At 43.6% G+C, this 22,465-nt stretch overlaps 1 protein-coding gene across 3 annotated transcripts in view; it reads left to right on the forward strand.

The window, feature by feature from the left end:
• Positions 1-22,465, forward strand: part of CRPPA (CDP-L-ribitol pyrophosphorylase A) — a 129,905-nt gene that overhangs the window by 17,142 nt on the left and 90,298 nt on the right. For all 3 annotated transcript variants that reach the window (XM_069959335.1, XM_069959336.1, XM_069959337.1), the window contains exon 3: positions 3,714-3,863. In XM_069959335.1, coding sequence (XP_069815436.1) covers positions 3,714-3,863 — 150 coding nt within the window. The remainder of the gene's footprint in view (positions 1-3,713; positions 3,864-22,465) is intronic.

Genomic DNA, 22,465 nt, shown 5'->3' on the forward strand with positions numbered 1-22,465 from the left:
CTTCTTCTGGGGTCTCCCGTTCTCCAGTGTGGGGGACTTCACCTGGAAAATGTTGTCCTGGTGCGATACGGGGTCCTTTATATCCAGAAGCGCTGGGTCCGCTCCATGGCTGCTAAATATTAGGGCGCTATTACTACTTCTGATATTTTCGGATTGTGCCGCAAGCTATAGTAGTTGGGGCAGCGAGGGACCGGAAGAGGGGGTGCTGGTATAAAAGTTATCCCCGTACAGGTGGTGACCTTTATCCAGCAGTGGGAAGATCAGTTCCCGGACGATCTTCCCACTTGTTCCGAGGATGGGGGGGAGGGGGCATCTGGGGCTGGATTCGGGTGTCCCTTCCTACATACACTATAAGGGTACGTGCACACTGCGGAATCGCGACAGATAACCCTTCGTGCATTCCGCAGCTGGCACCCACCGGCAGACTGATGCAGGCGCACGTCTCCATCCGTGTCATAGACTCCATTCTATGCACGGGCGGATTCCGTCCAACGTCTTCATTCTTTGGATGGACGATGGAATCCGCCCATGCATAGATTGGAGTCTATGACACGGGTGGAGACACGCGCCCACATTAGTCCGCCGGCGGGTGCCAGCTGCGGAATGCACAAAGGGTTATCCTTCGCCATTCCGCAGTGTGCAGGTACCCTAAATCTGTAAGTGTACCCTGAGGTACTCTCACAGAGTTTGGAGAATTTCATACCGTCACCTCTTATTGGGACAGTACTGGCGGAAAAGACGAGACACGTCACTGGATGATGAGGATGAGGATGAATGGAGGAAAGAAGGATCCCCCCATTCATCCTCACTGGCTGTTTCGGTGTCGGAGGCAATAATAGCGTATGCGTCCGACCCCGAAAACACCCTGGGGGCCATCTTTATACGGAGATTGGTATATGGGTATGGGTATGTAGTGGTGTAGTGTCAAACTTTATACAATGTAGTGTGGTGTAATGTAGTGTTTTTTACGTGTTTTTTTACAGTAAGTATAAAAAAAAACCCTACGCCAACAAAGGAGTTGCTGATAAATGCCGCACTTATGCGCGGCACTTATCAGCAGACCGTGGCAGTAGAATATAGAAAAAAAACACCCTACACCAAAAAGGAGGAGTTGCTGATTAGCAGCGCACTTTCGTGCGATGCTGATCAACACTCAGCGGCGATAGGGTGCGGAAAATAGAAAAGCTGTAGCTGCTGATAAGTGTATTACACATATCAGCCGCTAGAGGGCAGCAGAGCGCAAAATCCGGAAAAAGACGAGGCTGGAGCCGAAAAAAGCCGAAAAAAGCCGATGGGGACCGCCGGAAATAGCCGAAGACCCGACAGAAAGACTGAGGACGCCGCGAACCCGGAAGACGCCGATCAGGACCCCAGGACAGGTGAGTAATGTACAAATACCTGCTCTGGGCCCCTCAGCTACCTAGCTGAGGGGTCCAGAGCAGGTATTTACTATTTTTGTGGACTCTGATTGCCGTGCCACCGGCCTGATCGCCGTGAACGGCCGGCCGGTACCGGCCGGCTGTTCACGGCGATCAGGCCGGTGGCACCGTGACCACCATTACTTTTTACAGTAATGGCGGTCGGTGCCGTCCTCGGACAGCACCGACCGCCATTTTTTCCGGGTCACCCGGAAAGGTTCCGATCGCCACTATTGGCTGATCTGAATTGATCAGCCAATAGCGGCGATCGTAAGCACGGGGGGGTGTTAACCACCCCCCGTGCCGAGAAGCTAAGATGGCCTGCTATGATTTATAGCAGGCCATCTTCCCCGATCACAGCGATCGGGGAAACATCGGGCGTAAATTTACGCCCTGATGCGTTAAGTACCAGGGCGCGAGGGCGTAAATTTACGCCCCAATGTCGTTAAGGGGTTAAACACAATTTTACCATGTATGGTCATGCTTATGGTCATGGATAGATGGACAGACTCCGCCCGTGAGGGGTAAACAAACAATAGAATTTCCACTTTTGTCCCCTGGATCCCCATTTCTACCATGTAATGGTGCCTCAGCATAGCCGAAAGCTAAGGTAATCGCCCTTTTTATAATGACTAATGACTAACTTTTATCCAACAAACAAGAGTCAATTATCAGCACAATCCACTATTTACCCTTCATCTAATATGGAATGTAACAGAGGCCGTTCAGCTCAGTTTGCCGTCCGCTCCGATGTATTATTATTAGTCTATAATGACACGTAAGAAAACAAACATGAGCGATGGACCCAATGAGCGAGACGTTTCCACGAGAACGCGCGGCCCCTCAATAAATAGCCGGATAAAGGGCGATTTAGCGGAAAATCCACTTATTGAGTCATTAATGGAGCGGACGATGCAATTATTCTTGTTTTGCTTTGCTACAAGCGATTCCATACTCTTATTGTTGGAAGGGAACATAGAAGCCATTGAGCCAGTGACATCATTGATTGTTTCTATTGGCTGATAAATGCGAGCAGATTGGAAATTCTCAGTATTTGCGCTACATTGGCCACATTACTTTAAGTATATACAGTGTATATGTGTACATTGATTTATATATATACATATATATATATATATATATATATTTATATCATTCCCCATAGTAAGTTATATTGAGAATTCTTGACTTCTGCCAAATTTACAATTCTGCCCAATTGTTCTCTTCTAGGAAATCCGAGCCGCACCCCATACAGCCTTCATTACAGCTTCATTACACTCAACCAGGGTCTTGTGTGTTCCCTGGCAAATGGAGCAGTGGTAAAGTGCACGGCCGTTCTATTCATTTGCAGTGGGACTGATGGACGTAGCTCAGTGCTTAGCTTTATATGGCATTTACACATAGGACCCCCCCCCCCGTGTTGTGATGTCACCCCTTCCACATTTATCTTTGGGAATCCTTCCTTATCAATTAATACTATATTATACGGTGGTTATCATATGATTACAGTTACTGGTTAGTTAAAGTAGTTGTTCACCCAAACAATTTTTCTTTCGAATCAACTGGTAACAGAAAGTTAGGCAGATTTGTAATTTACTTGTATTTAAAAATCTCATGTTTCCCAGTACTTATCAGCTGCTGTATGTTGTGCAGGAAGTGGTGTATTCTCTCTAGTCTGACACAGTGCTCTATGCTGCCACCTCTGTCCATGTCAGGAACTGTCCAGAGCAGCAGCAAATCCCCATAGAAAACCTCTCCTGCTCTGCACAGTTTCTGACATGGGCAGAGGTAGCAGCAGAGAGCACTGTGTCAGACTGGAGAGAATACACCACTTCCTGACAGACATACGGCAGCTGATAAGTACTGGAAGACTGGAGATTTTTGGAATAGAAGTAAATTACAAATCTCAGCAACATTCTGAAACTAATTTTGTAATGGTGTAAGTTTAGGGCAAGGATGGGGATTGAGCTAAGGTTATAACTGATAGCTCTGTTTTTCCTTTTTGGAATGTTTATTGTTTTTAGGGGTTTGGGGGCATTATGTATTTGTGTATATTTGATTGATCATGTATAATAAAGATTTGTGATATTTTTGATTATATTGGTGTGCCATCTATTTTGTGCTATATACTGCTGTCAGTGAGCGGTATTGTGGTATTTCAGTTGGAATGAAAATGATTTGCAATAGCTACCTGCGTATCCATCCTGTCCTTGCATAGACAAAGCGTCCATATTGGATTAATATGTTTCACCTGTCATCGCTATGAATATTGTCCCTTCTCTTCTTCCTCTGCAGGCGGCCGGGGCTGTGCGACCATTGGTATCCACCGTTATTGCTCCTTCCTCAGACGGATGCTTAGATCACTCCCTGGAGCGAGCCAAGCACAGAGCTAGTGAAATGCCGCAGGCCTTTCTGTATGACATCATCTATGAGGCCTACCTTCAGGTGAGTGTCCGATCCGCGTGTTCCTTAGCCGTGATCCGGCCTTTACTTTGTCTGATCTACAGTATATAGGGATCTGTATGGAGGTCAGGCACCAATATAATGTTGTTGATGATGAACCATGATGTTCTTTGCTTTTCGATCGCTACTGATTGCTCTAATTGGACAGATGCTTGCTGTGGTTTTTTTGTCTAAGGGTCCTATTCCACGGAACGATTATTGCTCGCATAATCGTTAATGATAAACAATCCAATTGACCGCTATTACGAAAGACCTGAAATCGTTCACCCATTTACATGATAATCGTTACTTATGATCGTTCTTGCGGTCGTCTTGTCGTCGCTATTGCATTCGTCACTACTGCGAACGACCGAACGACTTCTTATTCAATGCGAACGATTTGCGAACGATAAAAATAGGTCCAGGTCTTATTAAACGATTAATGATTTCTCGTTCGGTCGTTAGTCGTTAACTGCTATTCAACTGAACGATTATGGTTTAGATTCGAACGATTTAACGATCATCTGAACGATAATCGTCTGGTGGAATAGGGCCCTAAGGGTACTATTACATGGAACGATAATTGGCCGAATCGGCCCTATCTGGCCGATTATTATTCTGTGTAATAAACATAACGATCAGCCGATGACAACGATCATTGGCTGATCGTTGATATAGGTTTGGACCTAGAATTGTCGGGCACAGACCGTGAATCGTTACGTGTAATAGCGGTGCGCGGCCGGCAGCTGACAATTTGCATACATTACTTATCCATGGTCCAGGGCTCCTCCTGCACTCTGCTTCTCCCTGAGTCCCGCACGCTGCAGCTTCAGAGCGTCCTGTCTTAGCTGACAGGCTGCTCAGCCAATCACTGGCTGGGACCGCCACGGCCAGTGATTGGCTGAGCAGCCTGTCAGCTGAGACAGGCCGCTCTGAAGCTAGAGCGCGCAGGTCCCGGGGAGAAGCGGACCGCAAGAGGAGCCCTGGACCATGTATAGGTAATGTATGCAGTTTAAGCAAGGGCTGCAAGGACATCGGTAACGATGTCCATGCAGCCCTTGTTAAACGATTATCGGGCTGTGTAATGCTGCATTTACACGGAACGATTATCGTTCGCATTTGAGCGATAATCGTTCCGTGTAAACACAGCAAACGATCACGCGACGAGCGAAAAATCGTTCATTTTGATCTTTCAACATGTTCTCAAATCGTCGTTCGCAAAAAATTCGCAGATCGCTTCGTGGAAACAGTCTTTCAAAGATTTACCCTATGTGAGTGAAAGATGGGCTTAAGCGATCTTAAAAATGATCGCAATAACGATTTTTCTAATGATTTATTCATCTAAACGCTGACCGTTATAAAAACTAAACCGTTGCTTCAAAATCATTAAAGGATCGATTGGGGCGAATTATCGCTTTGTGTAAAAACAGCATTATAGGCCCAGATCGGCGCTCGTTTACAGTTATTATCGGCCCCCCATTTGGCCATGCAATAGGACCCTTAGGCTATGTTCACACAGTGTATTAACAACTGCCGTTGCTTTCAAAGTTCCAGCGACCAATACTGCCATATCGGCTGCAGGAACATCCTTTTATTTTATTTGGTTTGCGGGCACATTCCGTCAGAATGGCCGTACATTGTGCGAACAGCGCGTGAAAGATGGCTGTTGATTGTTCACGCTCAAGTGGCCACAAATTATTTATCACTTATTTGTGCAGCCGTATAGAACAACAACCGTTGTTTAATATAGTGTGTGAACAACGGCCAAAGTTCCCCATAGATTTTAATGCAGTGCATTATTTTAAGGCACGAACGGTCGTTGTTTTAATCGCCAACAACGTCTGTTCTTGTCTTGAAAAATACACTGTGTGAAGTAGAGTAGGCACCGCCAAGTGACACCCGTCCCCTCCTGTTACATCGATATTCAGGTAAATACTATATACACTATAATGGTTATTGCATGGTCGTGCGCCAGAAGGGGTTAACATAGGACGTTGCCGTCTTCAGTACCGGTCTCATGTTCTTTACTACAGATGTTCTGTTTTATGATTGCCCCTTAAACTTCTGGAATGTAAGTGCTTTTGGCTCATAAACTTTGCATTTTATGCCTCAGACCTTCCGTGATTGTGGATTAAAGGGAATACATCTTGGAGACAGACCGTACGGCGCTGAGATAGTGGGCGCAGTGTGACCCTCCGCAGTGGAGGTGGGGGGGGTGATACTACAGCTGGCTCTGTAGGTAATCATCACCCCAGGCCTGACCCACTTCAGGGCTCATTTAAAAGAATATTCATCCATATCCATGTTCACACACATACACGTATGCTAATAGTCAAGCATGGTAGGATGTAGGTATTGATGAAGATTGTGGTGCAGCCTCAGGCTTTGATGCCTGGTGTTGACACCTGCTCACCGCTGACCGCCACAGATCATGGCAGAGACCCACCATGGATGACAAATCTGGCTTCCATATTATAAGCCCAGAGACCAGACCACAGATCTCAACAGAGACCAATATACAGATGACAGGCGTACATCCAGTCAATAGAAGCCAAAACCAGATCACACATGATGACAGAGAGCGACCAGGAATGACGGATCTGCATCCCATCAATGAAGCCCAGATGTGACCACGGATCACAGCAGAGAGCCACCGTGTATAACATATCTGCATTACACTAATGACATATAGAACAGGCAAAGTGATCATGACAGATCTGCATCTCATCAGTGTAAGGGTCCTATTACACGGCCTATTCAATAATGTAAATGGCGCTCGTTTACTGAGCATAGTACACGGCTCGAATATCGTTTAGCAAGGGCTGTATATACATTGGTGCCTCGGATTACGAGCATAATTTTTTCCGGGACTGCACTTGTAATCCAAATCCACTCTTAAACCAAAGCAAATTTTCCCATAAGAAATCATTGATATGCAGACGATTGGTTCCACACCCCAAAAATAGTGATTTTTTGGTCCTGCTGTCAGAGGTCGGTGTGGTCACATGACAGCAATGGGGAAGGGGTGTGTGTTCAGCATGGACCAATCAGGAAGAGAGAATCACAGAACTATGCAGGAGGACAATGACAGAAACTTCTCTATACAGCAGTTTGAATGGCTGAGTGTAGGTGCAGGCACATTATAGCACCACAGTGTATAGCTGAGTGTCAGTACAGGCACATTATAGCAGCCGTGTGTATTGCTGAGTGTGAGTGCAGGCACATAGCAGGAATTGAGAGGATGGAAAACACAAGGGCTGACAGAGACTGCAGGGAGCATGAAGGAATGAGCAGGACAGATGTGGGCACATACATGCAGCGCTCTCTGTCCTGGGAGAGAGGGGTTACAGCTATGGAGAGATTACCTTCACAGTCCTGTCCCCTGATGAAAGCCCCAGGATCTGCTATGATTTGGAAGGCAAAGGAGACTTCCTGGGTCAGAGTACAGGGCTGTAGACCCCGCTATGCAGACCCTGCCCCTCCCCCACTCCCCCTCCCACCCAGTACAGGGAGCTCTTATACCAAAGCAATGCTCTTAAACCAAGTTACAATATTGAAAAACTGTGAGCTCTTCTTGTAAAACGCTCTTAAACCAAGGTACCACTGTATATATATATATATATATATATATATATATATATATATATATATATATATAGTTAGAGATGTCCGTGCAGCCCTTGCCCTAAACTCTGTTATACATTACCTATCCATGCTCTCGGTTTTCTCCTGCCCTCTGCTTCCTTCCTGGCTTCAGTGCGGCCTGTCTGAGCTGACAGGCCACTCAGCCAATCACTGGCCGGGACCACCACGGCTGGGCGGCCTGTCAGCTGCATGGTTCCTGCTTATCTAGTAAAAAAATATACAGTGCCATACTCCTTTGTTACCTAAAGATATGTGCAGTGTCATTATCCAATAGTTACCTGAAAGATTATACATTGCCTTCTTCCATTTTCATCCTAATAAGTAGGCAGAGCCAAATCCTATGGTTAACCAGAAGAATGTACAGCACCTTGGCCTATTGGTAACAAGTCATGTAATTGTCTATGGTTACACATTAGTGTGCATCCCAAACATCCTGAGCATGTCCTTAATCTATTAATCAAATTTCCCCATACTTATCAGCTGCTGCATGTCCTGCAGGAAGTGGTGTCTTCTTTCCAGTATGACACAGTGTTCTCTGCTGCCACCTCTGTCCATGTCAGGAACTGTCCAAAGCAGGAGAGGTTTTTTTTATCAGGATTTGTTGCTGCTCTGGACAAATACCAACATGGACAGATGTGGCAGCAGAGAGCACTGTGTCAGACTGGAGAGAAGACACCACCTTCTGCAGGACATACAGCAGCTGATAAGTACTGGACGACTGGAGATTTTTAAATAGAAGTAAATTACAAATATAAATATATATATATATATATATATATATATATAAAACTTTCTGAAAACAGTTGATTTTAAAGAAAAAGACTGAGTAACCCTTTATAGGGTTAATATTAATTTAATATTGGGGAGTTTTTTTTTCCCCTTTTCTGTTATAAAAAAATCTCCAGTGTTATTCGAGGACAGGCGCGATCCCCGGTATAAGGATCTTTCTGCAGAGCATTGCCCCACCATACATCTGGTTCTGGTACAGGCTCCTCGGAGAACGGTCACACTTGCATTAAGCGATTTAGCTTTACAAACAGAGACACGGAACCAGTTAGGAAATGGCGGAGGCTGCGCCGAAAATCCATAATTAAATTCTCTGCTAAATGCACAACTTCCGACTTCAAAGGGGACGGGGGTTTTATTGTAATGGGGAGCATTAAAGGGGAATCGCACAACACGTCCTCATCCTCTACCCAGCAGCAAGTCACTTTTTTGCTCTTCACTTATTAATACCCAGAACCTTACGTCTCCTGACATCTCCCGAAATAATTGGAAACCTTTATTCTGAGGATGAGTCAGATCTCGGTTTTGTTTCTTTGTCAAGTGCATCTAACCTTCATCCAAACTTCAGAAGTGTTTTTTTAACCCATTCATGAACTCCCCCCCCCGATGTCTCTGGAGTTCGTAATAAATGGTTACCAAAACTTATACTGGATTCCAGACATTGGAATGAATGAAAACCCTAATGCTGCGTTTACACGGAATGATAACTGGGCCGATCGTACGATTAACGATGTTGAAGTAGCAATTTTTTTTCCATACTGGTCAGCGTTTAGACGGTACGATATATCGTACGGAAATTCGTTTTGCGATCTCTTAAGCCTATCTCACACATTGGTTAAATCGGCGAACGACTGTTCACACGGAACGATCTGCGATTTTTTTGCGAACGACGATTTTGGAACATGTAAGATCAAAATGAATGATTTCTCGTTTGTCGTTTGATCGTTCGCAGCGTTTACACGTACGATTATCGTTCGAATTCGATCGTTATCGTGCGAATTCGCACGATAATCGTTCCGTGTAAACGCAGCATAAGAGGGAGGAGTTAGCTAAGTTCTACAATTACCAGAATGCATTGCTTTCTGTCAGCTCTTTCTCTCCACTCTCACAGCACTCCTGCCATTTCCCTGTCTAGAGCTGCTGCAGAACATTGCTCTACATAGCAGACTATCCCTTCACACAGCAAGTCGTAAAAGCTGCTGTATTCATTACCCCTCAGCTTCTCTGCCTGTGGCATTGTTCAGCACAAAGCAGCATACTGTAATCGTTGCTCATTCTTCCCTAAATGTCCTCATAAAGGTATACTGTACATGTATTCCTTTATTAGGACATTTAGGGAAGAATGAGCAACGATTACAGTTGACAGGAAAATAGTGATGTAATCTGAAAGGGCTGGTCAGAGATGGTGACATCACTTGGGGTTGGGGCTTACCTTTAGAGGAATGCACTATATGGTAAAAACGACATGATAGCATTATTCTATAGGTCAGCCCGAACACAACCATATGCAGGTTACACAGATTCTCTAATGTTATATATATATATATATATATATATATATATATATATTTTTTTTTTTATTAATACAGGACGTACAAGTACGTCCAAGGTCGCCTAGGGGTTAAAGTGTCACTGTCGTTTGAATTGTTTTTGCAGAATTTAGTAGAAATTTTTTTATTGGGTTTATTAGCCGAAAAAGGCATTTTTATCATGAAAAAGCAGTTTGAAGCTCTCCTCCCTGTCTTCATGGTTATTTATGGAGAGGGGAGGGGTGGAGGGAGATGAGGCACCAAAACAGGACAACAAAGTGTTAATTTACAGCTACATCACCGGGCTATCTCCTCTGAGGTCAGCACTGACCTCTCTGACCTCTGAATATCTGCTTTCACACAGTTCCTGCTGTGTAATCCGTCGTTCTCTGCTCTCTGCTGGTGACTAATCTCCCTCCTCTCTCCTCCCCCTCCCCTCTCCATAGGTTACACAGGGCCCGACTGATGTAAAAGAGTTGACATTTCCTGATAATGAGCAGTAGATGAAAGAGAGGAGGGGGAGGGGACCTGGGGAAAGTCTTTTTGAATGCAGATAAATGCATATTTGCCTAATAATCCCAATTACAAAGTTTCTTAAAATCGCCTGTACAGTCATGGCCAAAAGTTTTGAGAATGACACAAATATTATGTTTTCACATGATCTGCTGCCCTCTGGTTTTTATGTGTGTTTGTCAGATGTTTTTATCACATACAGAAATATAATTGCAATCATATTATGAGTAACAAAAGTTTATACTGACAGTTAGAGTTACTGCAGCAAGTCAATATTTGCAGTGTTGACCCTTCTTCTTCAGGACCTCTGCAATTCTCCCCGGCTGCTCTCAATCAACTTCTGGACCAAATCCTGACTGATAGCAGTCCATTCTTGCACAATCAATGCTTGCAATTTTTCAGAATTTGTTGTTTTTTGTTTGTCCACCCGTCTCTTGATGATTGACCACAAGTTCTCAATGGGATTTAGATCTGGGGAGTTTCCAGGCCATGGACCCAAAATCTCTATGTTTGGTCCCTGAGCCATTTAGATATCACCTTTGCTTTATGGCAAGGTGCTCCATCATGCAGGAAAAGGCATTGTTGATGGTCAAACTGCTCTTGGACGGTTGGGAGAAGTTGCTCTTGGAGGACATTCTGGTACCATTCTTTATTCATGGCTGTGTTTTTAGGCAAGACTGTGAGAGAGCCAATTCCCTTGGCTGAGAAGCCACCCCACACATGAATGGTTTCAGGATGCCGGTTTGGCATGAGACAAGACTGGTGGTAGCGCTCACCTCGTCTTCTCCCAATAAGCTGTTTTCCAGATGTCCCAAACAATCGGAAAGGGGATTCATCAGAGAAAATGACTTTTCACCAGTCCTCAGCAGTCCACTCCCTGTACCTTTTGCAGAATATCAGTCTGTCCCTGATGTTTTTTCTGGAGAGAAGTGGCTTCTTTGCTGCCCTCCTTGAGACCAGGCCTTGCTCCAAGAGTCTCCGCCTCACAGTGTGTGCAGATGCACTCACACCTGCCTGCTGCCATTCCTGAGCAAGCTCTGCACTGCTGGTAGCCCCATCCCGCAGCTGAAACACTTTTAAGAGACGGTCCTGGCGCTTGCTGGTCTTTCTTGGGCGCCCTGGAGCCTTTTTGGCAACAATGGAACCTCTCTCCTTGAAGTTCTTGATGATGCGATAGATTGTTGACTGAGGTGCAATCTTTCTAGCTGCGATACTCTTCCCTGTTAGGCCATTTTTGTGCAGTGCAATGATGACTGCACGTGTTTCTTTAGAGATAACCATGGTTAACAGAAGAGAAACAATGATGCCAAGCACCAGCCTCCTTTTAAAGTGTCCAGTGGTGTCATTCTTACTTACTTACTTAATCATGACAGATTGATCTCCAGCCCTGTCCTCATCAACACCCACACCTGTGTTACTGGAGCAATCACTGAAACGATGTTAGCTGGTCCTTTTTAAGGCAGGGCTGCAATGATGTTGAAATGTGTTTTGGTGGATAAAGTTCATTTTCCAGGCAAATATTGACTTTGCAAGTAATTGCTGTTAAGCTGATCACTCTTTATAACATTCTGGAGTATATGCAAATTGCCATTTTAAAAACTGAAGCAGTAGACTTTGTAAAAATTTATATTTGTATCATTCTCAAAACTTTTGGCCATGACTGTACTATTGATTTCTGCAAAAAAAAAAAAAAGGGAAACGACAGTGACACGTTAATGTCTTTGGGGCCCCTTGATTGGAGAAGAAAGGGGCCCGATGCTGCAAGAGAGAACCTACCTCCAGAAGAGTCAGTCCGTAGAATATTCTTTTCTCCTGCATGGATCTCCAGAACGGCGTCTGCCCATGGCCGAGGCTGGGGGATTAATGGTCTTTATGGCTACTTTATTTTGCCTTTAGAAAGTATAATCACAAAGAAGGGTCATTTTTTTGTCTATTATTGTTAGTTCGTTAGTTTGTTAGTTAGTTTTAATGGATAAATGAGCTGGTTTTGACTTTTTCGTTAGCTGGGGCCCGGATTGTCTCTTTGAAGTGTGTAATATGCAGACGATTCATCTCGGACTCCATCATCTGAATGTGTTCTATGAATGGACAATTGTGTTGTTCTTTTTCTTCGCTGGACTTCTCGGCCACAATCACAATAACCCCGAGTTCTCCTCATCAGACTCGGGCTCTTTCTTGTCTTCCTGCCTAATGATGTTAGGAGACTGTTTGCTTTGTCTAATCGGATACAGACTGCATTCCATAGGTTACACGTCCGGAAAAACACTAGTGTCTGAAAATCTGATTTCACGTCAGATATGCTAATGGGGGGCTTCCTCTGTCCTTATTCGTCCCTGGAGATTGATTGACCCCGAGCATGTGATGTTTAGCTGCTTCATATTATTTTATATTAATAGATTGTAGATAGAAGATTGAAGCAGAAAAAGCGGGATCTATATAGCGGGATCACAATCTTCTCTTCCTACTGGTTATACATCTAGCTATACAGCCCAGCATACCATTATTTATATATATATATATATATATATATATATATATATATATATATATATAAATACAGCCCAGCGCATATATATATATATATATATATATATATATATATAAAAAGCCCAGCATACCATAATATATATACAGCCCAGCATACAATTTTATATATATAAATATATATATATATATATATATATATACAGCCCAGCATAACATTATATATATACACAGCCCAGCATAACATTATATATACATACACAGCCCAGCATACCATTATATTTACAGCCCATCATACCATTATATATATACAGCCCAGCATACCGTTATATATATATACAGCCCGGCATACTATTATATATACAGCCCAGCATACCATTATATATACAGCCCAGCATCCCACTATATATACAGCCCAGCATCCTAATATATATATATATATATATATATATATATATATATATTTATATAGCATAGCATACCATTATATATACAGCCCATTATACCATTATATATATATATATATATATACAGCCCAGCATATCAATTTATATATATATATATATATATATATATATATATACACCCAGCCCAGCATACCATTATATATATACAGCCAAGCATACCATTTTATATATATTATATATATATATATATAGTCCAGCATACCATTATATATATATATATATATATATATATAGCCTAGCATACCATTTTATTTATATATATATATATATATATATACAGCCCAGCATACCATTATATATACAGCCCATCATACCATTATATATACAGCCCAGCATTCCACTATATATACAACCCAGCATTCCACTATATATACAGCCCAGCGTACCATTATATATACAGGCCAGCATATCATTTAATATATATATACAGCCCAGTTTACCATTATATGTATACACAGCCCAGCATAGCATTATATATACATGCAAGCATACCATTATATATATATACAGTCCAGAATACATTATATATATATATATATATATATATATATATATATATATATATATACACACAGGCCAGCATATGATTTGCTTTTACTACTGCCTGGTTGCACTGGTGATTCATTTTAAGACCTTCTCCTATCTCACTTACATTACTCACCAAACCTTCTCCTATGTCACTATCCTTACCTACCAAACCTTCTCCTATATCACTATCCTTACCTACCAACCCTTCTCCTATGTCACTATCCTTACCTACCAAACCTTCTCCTATGTCACTATCCTTACCTACCAAACCTTCTCCTATGTCACTATCCTTACCTACCAAACCTTCTCCTATGTCACTATCCTTACCTACCAAACCTTCTCCTATGTCACTATCCTTACCTACCAAACCTTCTCCTATGTCCCTATCCTTATCTACCAAACCTTCTGCTGTATCACTATCCTTACCTACCAAACCTTCTCCTATGTCCCTATCCTTACCTACCAAACCTTCTCCTATGTCACTATCCTTACCTACCAACCCTTCTCCTATGTCACTATCCTTACCTACCAAACCTTCTCCTATGTCACTATCCTTACCTACCAAACCTTCTCCTATGTCCCTATCCTTATCTACCAAACCTTCTGCTGTATCACTATCCTTACCTACCAAACCTTCTCCTATGTCCCTATCCTTACCTACCAAACCTTCTCCTATGTCACTATTCTTACCCACCAGGACAGGAAAACAAAAGAAAATGAACATAAAACCGTCAATTTTCTGACTGAAGCGCATTAGTAAATCATCCCCATTACTTACTGTTGTAATGCTGCAGTTTTCTTCTTCTTCCTGTCTTTAATGTGTCTGAAGAAGGTTTTATTCCCCTCCTTAAAGGGAACCTGTCACCCCCCATGCTGGGGTGACGCCCCCTGACCCCCAGTGGAGCACCATATACTTACCCCTTCCCCAAAGACCCGGTCCTGGACCCGCTCCCGCAGCTGCGATATTGCTGTCGCAAGCTGTGCGCATGCTCATCAGAGATAAGTTCAACGCTCATAGAGAATGACGGTTCCAGTCATTCTCTATGGGCGTCGGACTCATCTCAGATGAGCGCGCGCAGGGCTTCCAATGGCAATATCGCAGCTGCGGGAGCGGGTCCAGGACCGGGACTTTGGGGAAGGGGTAAGTATATGGTGCTCCACTGGGGGTCAGGGGGCGTCACCCCGGCACGTGGGGTGACAGGTTCCCTTTAAGGGATTTTGCCAATTCTTCCTCCCTTGAGGCTTTAGCATCAATTATAATCTGCTTTGCCTCCTTCTGTGTAATGTTATACACCTCTCTGTCAGCTACAATAAAACTTTTTACCAAATTGTCTTTTTCTCTGGGACAAGTCATTTGCTCCTAGATGAACCACTAGATCAACGTCACTATCTATACTAGCAGCCTTCACAATATTTGCAATAGTCTCCTGCCTCTGCTGACTGTCGCCCCTGGGAGACATCTTGCCTCCTTCAACACATCTTCATCCTGCCCTATAACAACACTTCTAACAGTCCAGTCACTCACAAGAAGATGGTGCCAGAAACTTTCTGACAACTGGTGTCAGAAAGTTATATAGATTTGTAATTTATTTCTATTTAAAATTCTCCAGTCTTCAAGTATTTATCAGCTGCTGTATGTCCTGCAGGAAATGGTTCTAGACAGTTCAACGGAGTCCACCTTTAACCTTCATTTGTACAAAAAAAACTTAAAAAATTACATTAATTTAAAGGGGCAGTACAGCACTAAGCAATGCATCAGCAAAACGTTGTAATTGCTTTGTTTTGCTGTTGTTGCCTCTATCACCTTCTCTATGCCGTTTTAGTCGCCGCCGTAAGTTTGCATATAGCTACCTTTGTATCAAAGGTCGACCCCTCTGGCCTCCGTTCTAGCGTCATTTTGTGCCAAGGCGTCATCTAATTTATGCAGCCAGGTGGGCAGACTTTTCTCTTCTGGTCCTTTAAATCGCCTCCCCCTTTGGCATGTCACCGTCTACGCCTTCTGGCCGCCTCTTACTCGCTGATGCTGCTCACACCCTCACACCCTGTGCAGCGCGGTTTTGGGCTGAGCGTTACATATATAGAATGGTGAGAACATACAGTCACTTTGGGGGCTTTTTTTTCATGTAGCACTGGAGTGCTCCTTTAATAAAACATGGAAAAAGTAAATTTTTGGACATGGAGTGGACCCAAGACTTAGGGGAGGTGAACATTTCACTGGCATTTTCTGATGTTTCTTTACTAGTAAAGTTAGTAGTAAGGTTGACATGGCGCTTCAGGAATATAATCAGAAGTTCTATGATTATTACTGAAATTCTAATTTTTTTTTTTCTTATTTTAAGAAATAAAAAAAACTATAGGCAATTTTGAAAAATTCCAAATGGTTTTTTTTTACAACTTTTTCTTTCTACTTTTACATATAGAATTTTATTACAAAATTTAATTTATAAACAGTTGCGTTATTTTAGCAATATGATTTTTTTCTTCTCTTTTTCTAGTGATTTAACTTTGTCCAACTATTTCTCCCCCCCCCTCCCCCCTGTTCTTCTTGATATTTTCACTCTCTCATACTTGTTTAGGTTTGTTGCTAGCGCGGGTTTTTTTTTTCCCGGGATGTTTTTGTATTTAGAGGCACAATAATCATCAGACTCGATCATTTCCAGATCACTCATCATATTTTGTTTTGCAAAAGCTACATTTCCGTATTGCCATTGTGAGAGATACATAAACCGGAACCCTGGATAATATAGGGTACGTGTTGTTTTTTGTAATGGGTTATTTTCTCGGAGCGTCTGCCGCTGAGATATGAATGGGGCAAGGCCGGGCTTGCTGGTGAAAACAAGAATGGCAAAGCCTGTACTTATGTAAACCTGAGGGGATTGAAAAGAAATTATGCAGGAAATCGGTGAAGAAAAAAATTAAGAGTTTTTGCATCTTCACTTTTCTTGCTGGTAAATGGAAGGTGAATAATATTTATTTGTTAGTTCAATATTTATTCTCAAATTACCATCGAAATTTAAGTTATATCATGATATAAGAGGAAAAAATTTAAAGTTATTTTTGAGAGGAATACCTCTTTAAACATGTGACGGTTATAAAGTGGTTGACTTTTTTACCCTTGTTTCAACTCCAGAAGGTTACGGAGACCAACCATAGAATTTTTTAGGGTGGGTTTACACGTAACGGATCATTTAGCATTTGAGTACCAGTGGCTGAAGAAGTTGGATAGCCTGTATCCATGTGTTCCAGGACCCCCCGTTATCGGTCTCGATCATGCTTGAATTCCAGTCAACTCTATTCACTACAAGTCTTCCAATCAATCATCTTGGCTTCCAGATACAACTGATCGCCATGCCAGCCTCAACTTATGAAGGGGTAGTTGAACACTGTGTTCCCGCTCGGCCCAGTCCTAAATAGTAAGCGGCACCTTTAACCACCTACAACCAATAGGGTGGGTTCATACTGAGGAATTCTCGCGGATAATGTCCGCGGAATTCCGCAGCACGGCCGCACGCCTTTCCACCGGCTCCATACACACCATTCTATGGGCCGGCGTATTACGCTATCCACCGAAAGAAGTGCACATGTCACTTCTTTCGGCGGATAGCGGAATACGCCGGCCCATAGAATGGTGTCTATGGAGCCGACAGAAAGGCGGGCGGCCGTGCCCGCAGACAGCCGACGGAATTCCGCTGAGTTTATCCGTGAGAATTCCATAGTGTGAACCCACCCTAGAAAGTTAAAAAAAAAAAAAATGAAGAACTAAAATTTTCAAGAGTTTCGGTGCCATATGGGATTTTATTAGTTTCTATATTAGTAAGTGACTATTAGGTGCGCTATCTCATGACATGTTTCCTCTCCTCGGACATGGCGGGTGATGGGTAAATTCCTCCAATTCCTTTCAGGACACTTTTTTAAGATTAAATTGAAACTGTGTGAGAGACGGAAGGAAGCGGGCGATAGCCAGGCCCGGGTCACAGGAAGCCGCTTGTTTCACATGTATGGAAAGGGCTCCAGAAATTCCCAGAGATCTTATATACAATGGGAATGTCTGAGGATATAGGAAGAGACTTGTATCTTAGGAGAAAAGGAAACGTTCAGTGCATTATAAGGGGTATTGAATTCACGTTGCCTGGTTTTTCTGCCTGTTTAAAGGGGTTATCCAGGGTTACAAAAAACACAGCTACTTTCTTGCAAAACAGCGCCACCCCTATCCTCAGGTTGTGTGTGGTATTACAACTCAGCCCCATTCACTGCAATAGAATTAAACTGCAAAACCCCACACCCAGAGGACTAGATAGGTGCTGTTTCAGGAAGGGGACATGTTTTTATAAGCTTGGATAACCCCTTTAAGGTATGGGCACCTCCCTTGTTTTCTCTGATGTACTAGTCAGTCAGTGTTGGTATCTCAGTGATCTCTGGCATGACACAGAATAAGATTGGCACTCACTGACTGGCACATCATTGCATACGTGTGTGATCCCAGTGCCATAACAGTATGTAACAGGATGGATGTATACTCCTGCTGGCGACATACCAGCCTGATTTATTCACACGTCACAGATTTACCATACAAGTTTTTGTGACCGCCCCATTGATCAGAATAGGACGTGTAGAAATCCATGTGCCTTAGAAGCTGCACCATCCCGGTAAATGAAACCGATGAATTAAACCTGGCAGGAAATATTTCATTTCTCTACAGCGCCACCACAGGGGAAGTTGAGGATTACATACATAGTGGTAATTGAAATGAAAGTGTAATCTGTGTAATACAAGACAGGATGGGTCCTCCTGAGTAACGGACACTCTTTCTATCCACTTTCCACTCTGGCCATGAGATGCGGACTAGAGATGAGCGAACCTTGAGCGTGCGGCTGGATGCAGCCCAACATGGATACAGTTTATGGCCTATGGCTGTATCCATGTTTAGCAGGCAGCCTTAGGGCTGCATCCAACTTCTTCAGCCACTGGCGAAGGGAGTCTAACTGCAATACCACACACAAACTGAGGACGGGGGTGGCGCGGTTTTTGAAAGAAATTAGTTGTGCTTTGCGTAATCCTGGATAATCCCTTTAAATTGTGATTGAAGATAGGGTTTCTAAACTAGACAACCCCTTTAAATTTCAATATCATATTAAGCACTTTTGCAAACGCTTTGCTTTGTTTTATTAACCCTTTTACTATATTGTAGGCCTTATATCCCACTGCAGTCCCACTCACATTGAGCTTCAAAGTTTCTCATTAAATGGGTATTACAACTTAAATAAACTTTTTCTTTGTCCACAGGATAGGGGATAAATATGAGATTGTGGAGTTTGACAGCTGAAATCCCCCATAATCTGTCTCCTTGGTTTTGACTAGAGGGGCAGGTTAAAGAAGTACTTGGGGAAAAAATGTTTCAAATCAACTACCGTCACAATGTTATACAGATTTGTAAATTACTTCTTATTTATAAAAATCAAGTCTTCCAGTTCTTATCAGCTGCTGTAAGTCCTGCAGGAAGTGGTATATTCTTTCCAGTCTGACTCAGTGCTCTCTGCTGCCATCTCTGTCCATGTCAGGAACTGTCCGGAGCAGGAGAGGTTTTCTATGGGGATTTGCTCCCGCTCCGGACAGATCCTGACATGGACAGAGGTGGCAGCAGAGAGAACTGTGTCAGACTGGAAAGAATATACCACTTCCTGCAGGACAAATAGCAGCTGATAAGTACTGGAAGACTTCAGATTTTTAAATAGAAGTAAATTACACCTTTCTGAAACCAGTTGATAACATTTTATTTACTCAGAAATACCCAAAGTTAGTTTAAGTTGGAATACCCCATTAAAGAACGCTCCAAGTGTAACTGTGCATGCTTGCAATTAGCGGAGTGAGATATCTGTGTTAAATTCGGAGGGGGGGGATGCATGACTCATGGATTTAGGTCATGCCCAGCCATGCCTAACATGTATAATATACTAATACTCCTGTGAACCCGTACTATAAGAACACAGGCCCTTTTGGTGCAACAAGTTCTGCTCTTCTGCACATGCATGACAGCTCGTTCTCCCTTGGCCGACAATACAGTGAACTGCTTCTCTTTCACTTGTTTTTCCGTGCCGCCTCAGACAGTTCAATCCCCAGTAACAAGCGGCGCGCATGTTATATCTGGTTTTATCAGCAAATAAACAGACGGATTTGTGAAGAGAAAAAAAAAAGTTACAAAAAAATTCTCTCTCCGGCCGAAGAATTAAGAACCTGGAAATTTGATAATGGAGAACTAAATCTAAAAACAACTTAGTTCTGCAAACACATGTGCCACGGGAGCGGCTGCCAACTCCAAGGAAAACCTCGCAGTGTTGTTCTAATGGATACCAAATTTCCAGCTCGATTGGTGGTCTGTTGTATAAACTCGACTTGTTAAATAGCTCTGTATTTGATTAGCTTGTTGGCACTAGGACTTGATCCAGGATATTAAATAAGTCCTGTCGTTGGGTGGGAGGCTTCAAGAATGTTTGCCATAAGCAGTACCCTACAAAAACAAACCGCACACAGATTCACCAGGCGTCTCGGCTGGTCGGCTTTCAGCAGCAAGATTTGGAAGTAGAGCTTTAATGTACAAAGCCGGGCTATTAGGCGAATCATCCAGCGACTATGCTGTGGTCTTCCCGATAGGTGCACAACCTGGATTATGAAGTTTTTTTTTTTTCCCCCCCAGATAGTGTTATATGACAAGACGACCCTTCAGACATTGTAGTCCGTTTTTTACGGGATGCTGACCCCGACCTTACATGGTTCTGGGATTTAGGTTATGAGGGACTCGCCTTAAGGAGAATTAGTATCCCTTGGACTCATGTCAATAGGCCTCTCACTAGCCAGCCAACACCCTCCTCTGCACTAAAGAAGGGAAACAACCCTGAAACAGTTGTCGGCAGGTGGGCAGTCTTCTCTTTTGGAGAGATTGTTTGGCTTGGTGTAATATCCCCAGTCGATGTTTTAATGCTGAGTTTACACGGAACGATTATCATTAAAATTTTCACGATAACGATCGCTTTTGAGTGATAATCGACAGTGCCTGATTCGTCCGATTATCACTCCATGTAATAGAGACAACGATCAGCCGATGAAATGATCAACGGCTGATTGGCCACCGACTGTGCATTGCTACATGTAATAGCAATGCAGGGCTGACGATTGCCTAAACAGTAAACACTTCACCTGTCCACTCTCCCGCTCTTTTCCTGCGCTATGTATGCTTCGTTGCACCGTGCGCTGTGGCTTCAGAGCGGCCTGTCTGAGCTGACAGACCGCTCAGCCAATCACTGTCCAGGACCGCTGCGGCCAGTGATTGGCTGGGTTGCCTGTCAGCTCAGACAGGCCGCTCTGAAGCCACAGCGCACGGTGCAAAGAAGCATACATAGCGCAGAAAAAGACAGGTGAAGTAATAACTGTTTAGGCAAGGGCTGCACGGACATCACTAATGAATGAATGTAATAGGCTTAGTAAACAAGCGTCGATCTATCAGATCGGAACTCGTTTACAGTATTGATCGGGCCTTCTGTGGATTACTCCAACTAGGAAAACCATACTCTCTTGAAGGATTTAAAAATGAAGGATTTGGAGATTTCTTAAAGGGGTTATCTGGGATTAGAAAAACATGGCCACATGGCCACTTTGGGTGCAGGTTTTGCAACTTACTTCCATTGAAGTGAATGGAGCTTAAAGGGGTTATCCAGCGCTACAGAAAAATGGCTTCTTTTCCCCCTCTCTTGTCTCCAGTTCAGGTGTGGTTTGCAATTAAGCTCCATTTACTTCAATGGAACTGAGTTTAAAACCCCACCCAATCAAGACAAGAGAGGCGGAACAGTGGCCATGTTTTCGTAGCGCTTGATAACCTCTTTAACTGCAAACCACACCTGAACTGGAGACAAGAGTGGTGCTGTCTCTGGAAGAAAGTGGCCATGTTTTTCAAATGCTGGATAACAGTGCCCCAGGTTAAAGTTTAAAGGGGTTATCCAATGTTAGAAAAACATGGCCACTCTTATCTCCAGTTTGGGTGGAGATTTGCAACTTAGTTCCATTGCAGTGAATGTAGCTTTAGGGTACAAACCCACTTGCCGGATCCGCAGCGAGTCCCCTTGCTACATATTTGCAGCAAGACTCGCTGCGGATCCCGGCCCTATACTTTCAATGCCAGACAAACTCGCAGCAGGGATGTACATCCCTGCTGCGAGTTTGTCCGCAGCCCGCCCCGTTAACCCCCTGCCGGCTGGACACTATATATTACCGAGTCCCCGATCCTGCTTGCTTCAGGGCTCCCGGTGTCTGCACGTCCCGCCTGGACAATCCGTGTGCTGCGGCGGGGCAGCACACTGATTGTCCAGGCGGGACGTGCCGGGAACCGCCGAAGCAAGCAGGAGCGGGGACCCGGTAATGTATAGTGTCCAGCTGGCCGGGGGTCAACAGGGCGGGCTGCAGACAAACTCGCAGCAGGGATGTACATCCCTGCTGCGAGTTTGTCTGGCATTGAAAGTATGGGGCAGGGATCCGCAGCGAGTCTCGCTGCAAATACGCAGCAAGGGGACTCGCTGCGGATCCGGCAAGTGGGTTTGTATTCTTAGGGTACAAACACAGTGGGTGTATCCGCAGCAGATTTTCTTGTCAGCAGCCTGCCCCATTA

The sequence above is a fragment of the Dendropsophus ebraccatus genome, chromosome 2 (genome assembly GCF_027789765.1).
Source record: "Dendropsophus ebraccatus isolate aDenEbr1 chromosome 2, aDenEbr1.pat, whole genome shotgun sequence".
Classification (NCBI taxonomy): domain Eukaryota; kingdom Metazoa; phylum Chordata; class Amphibia; order Anura; family Hylidae; genus Dendropsophus; species Dendropsophus ebraccatus.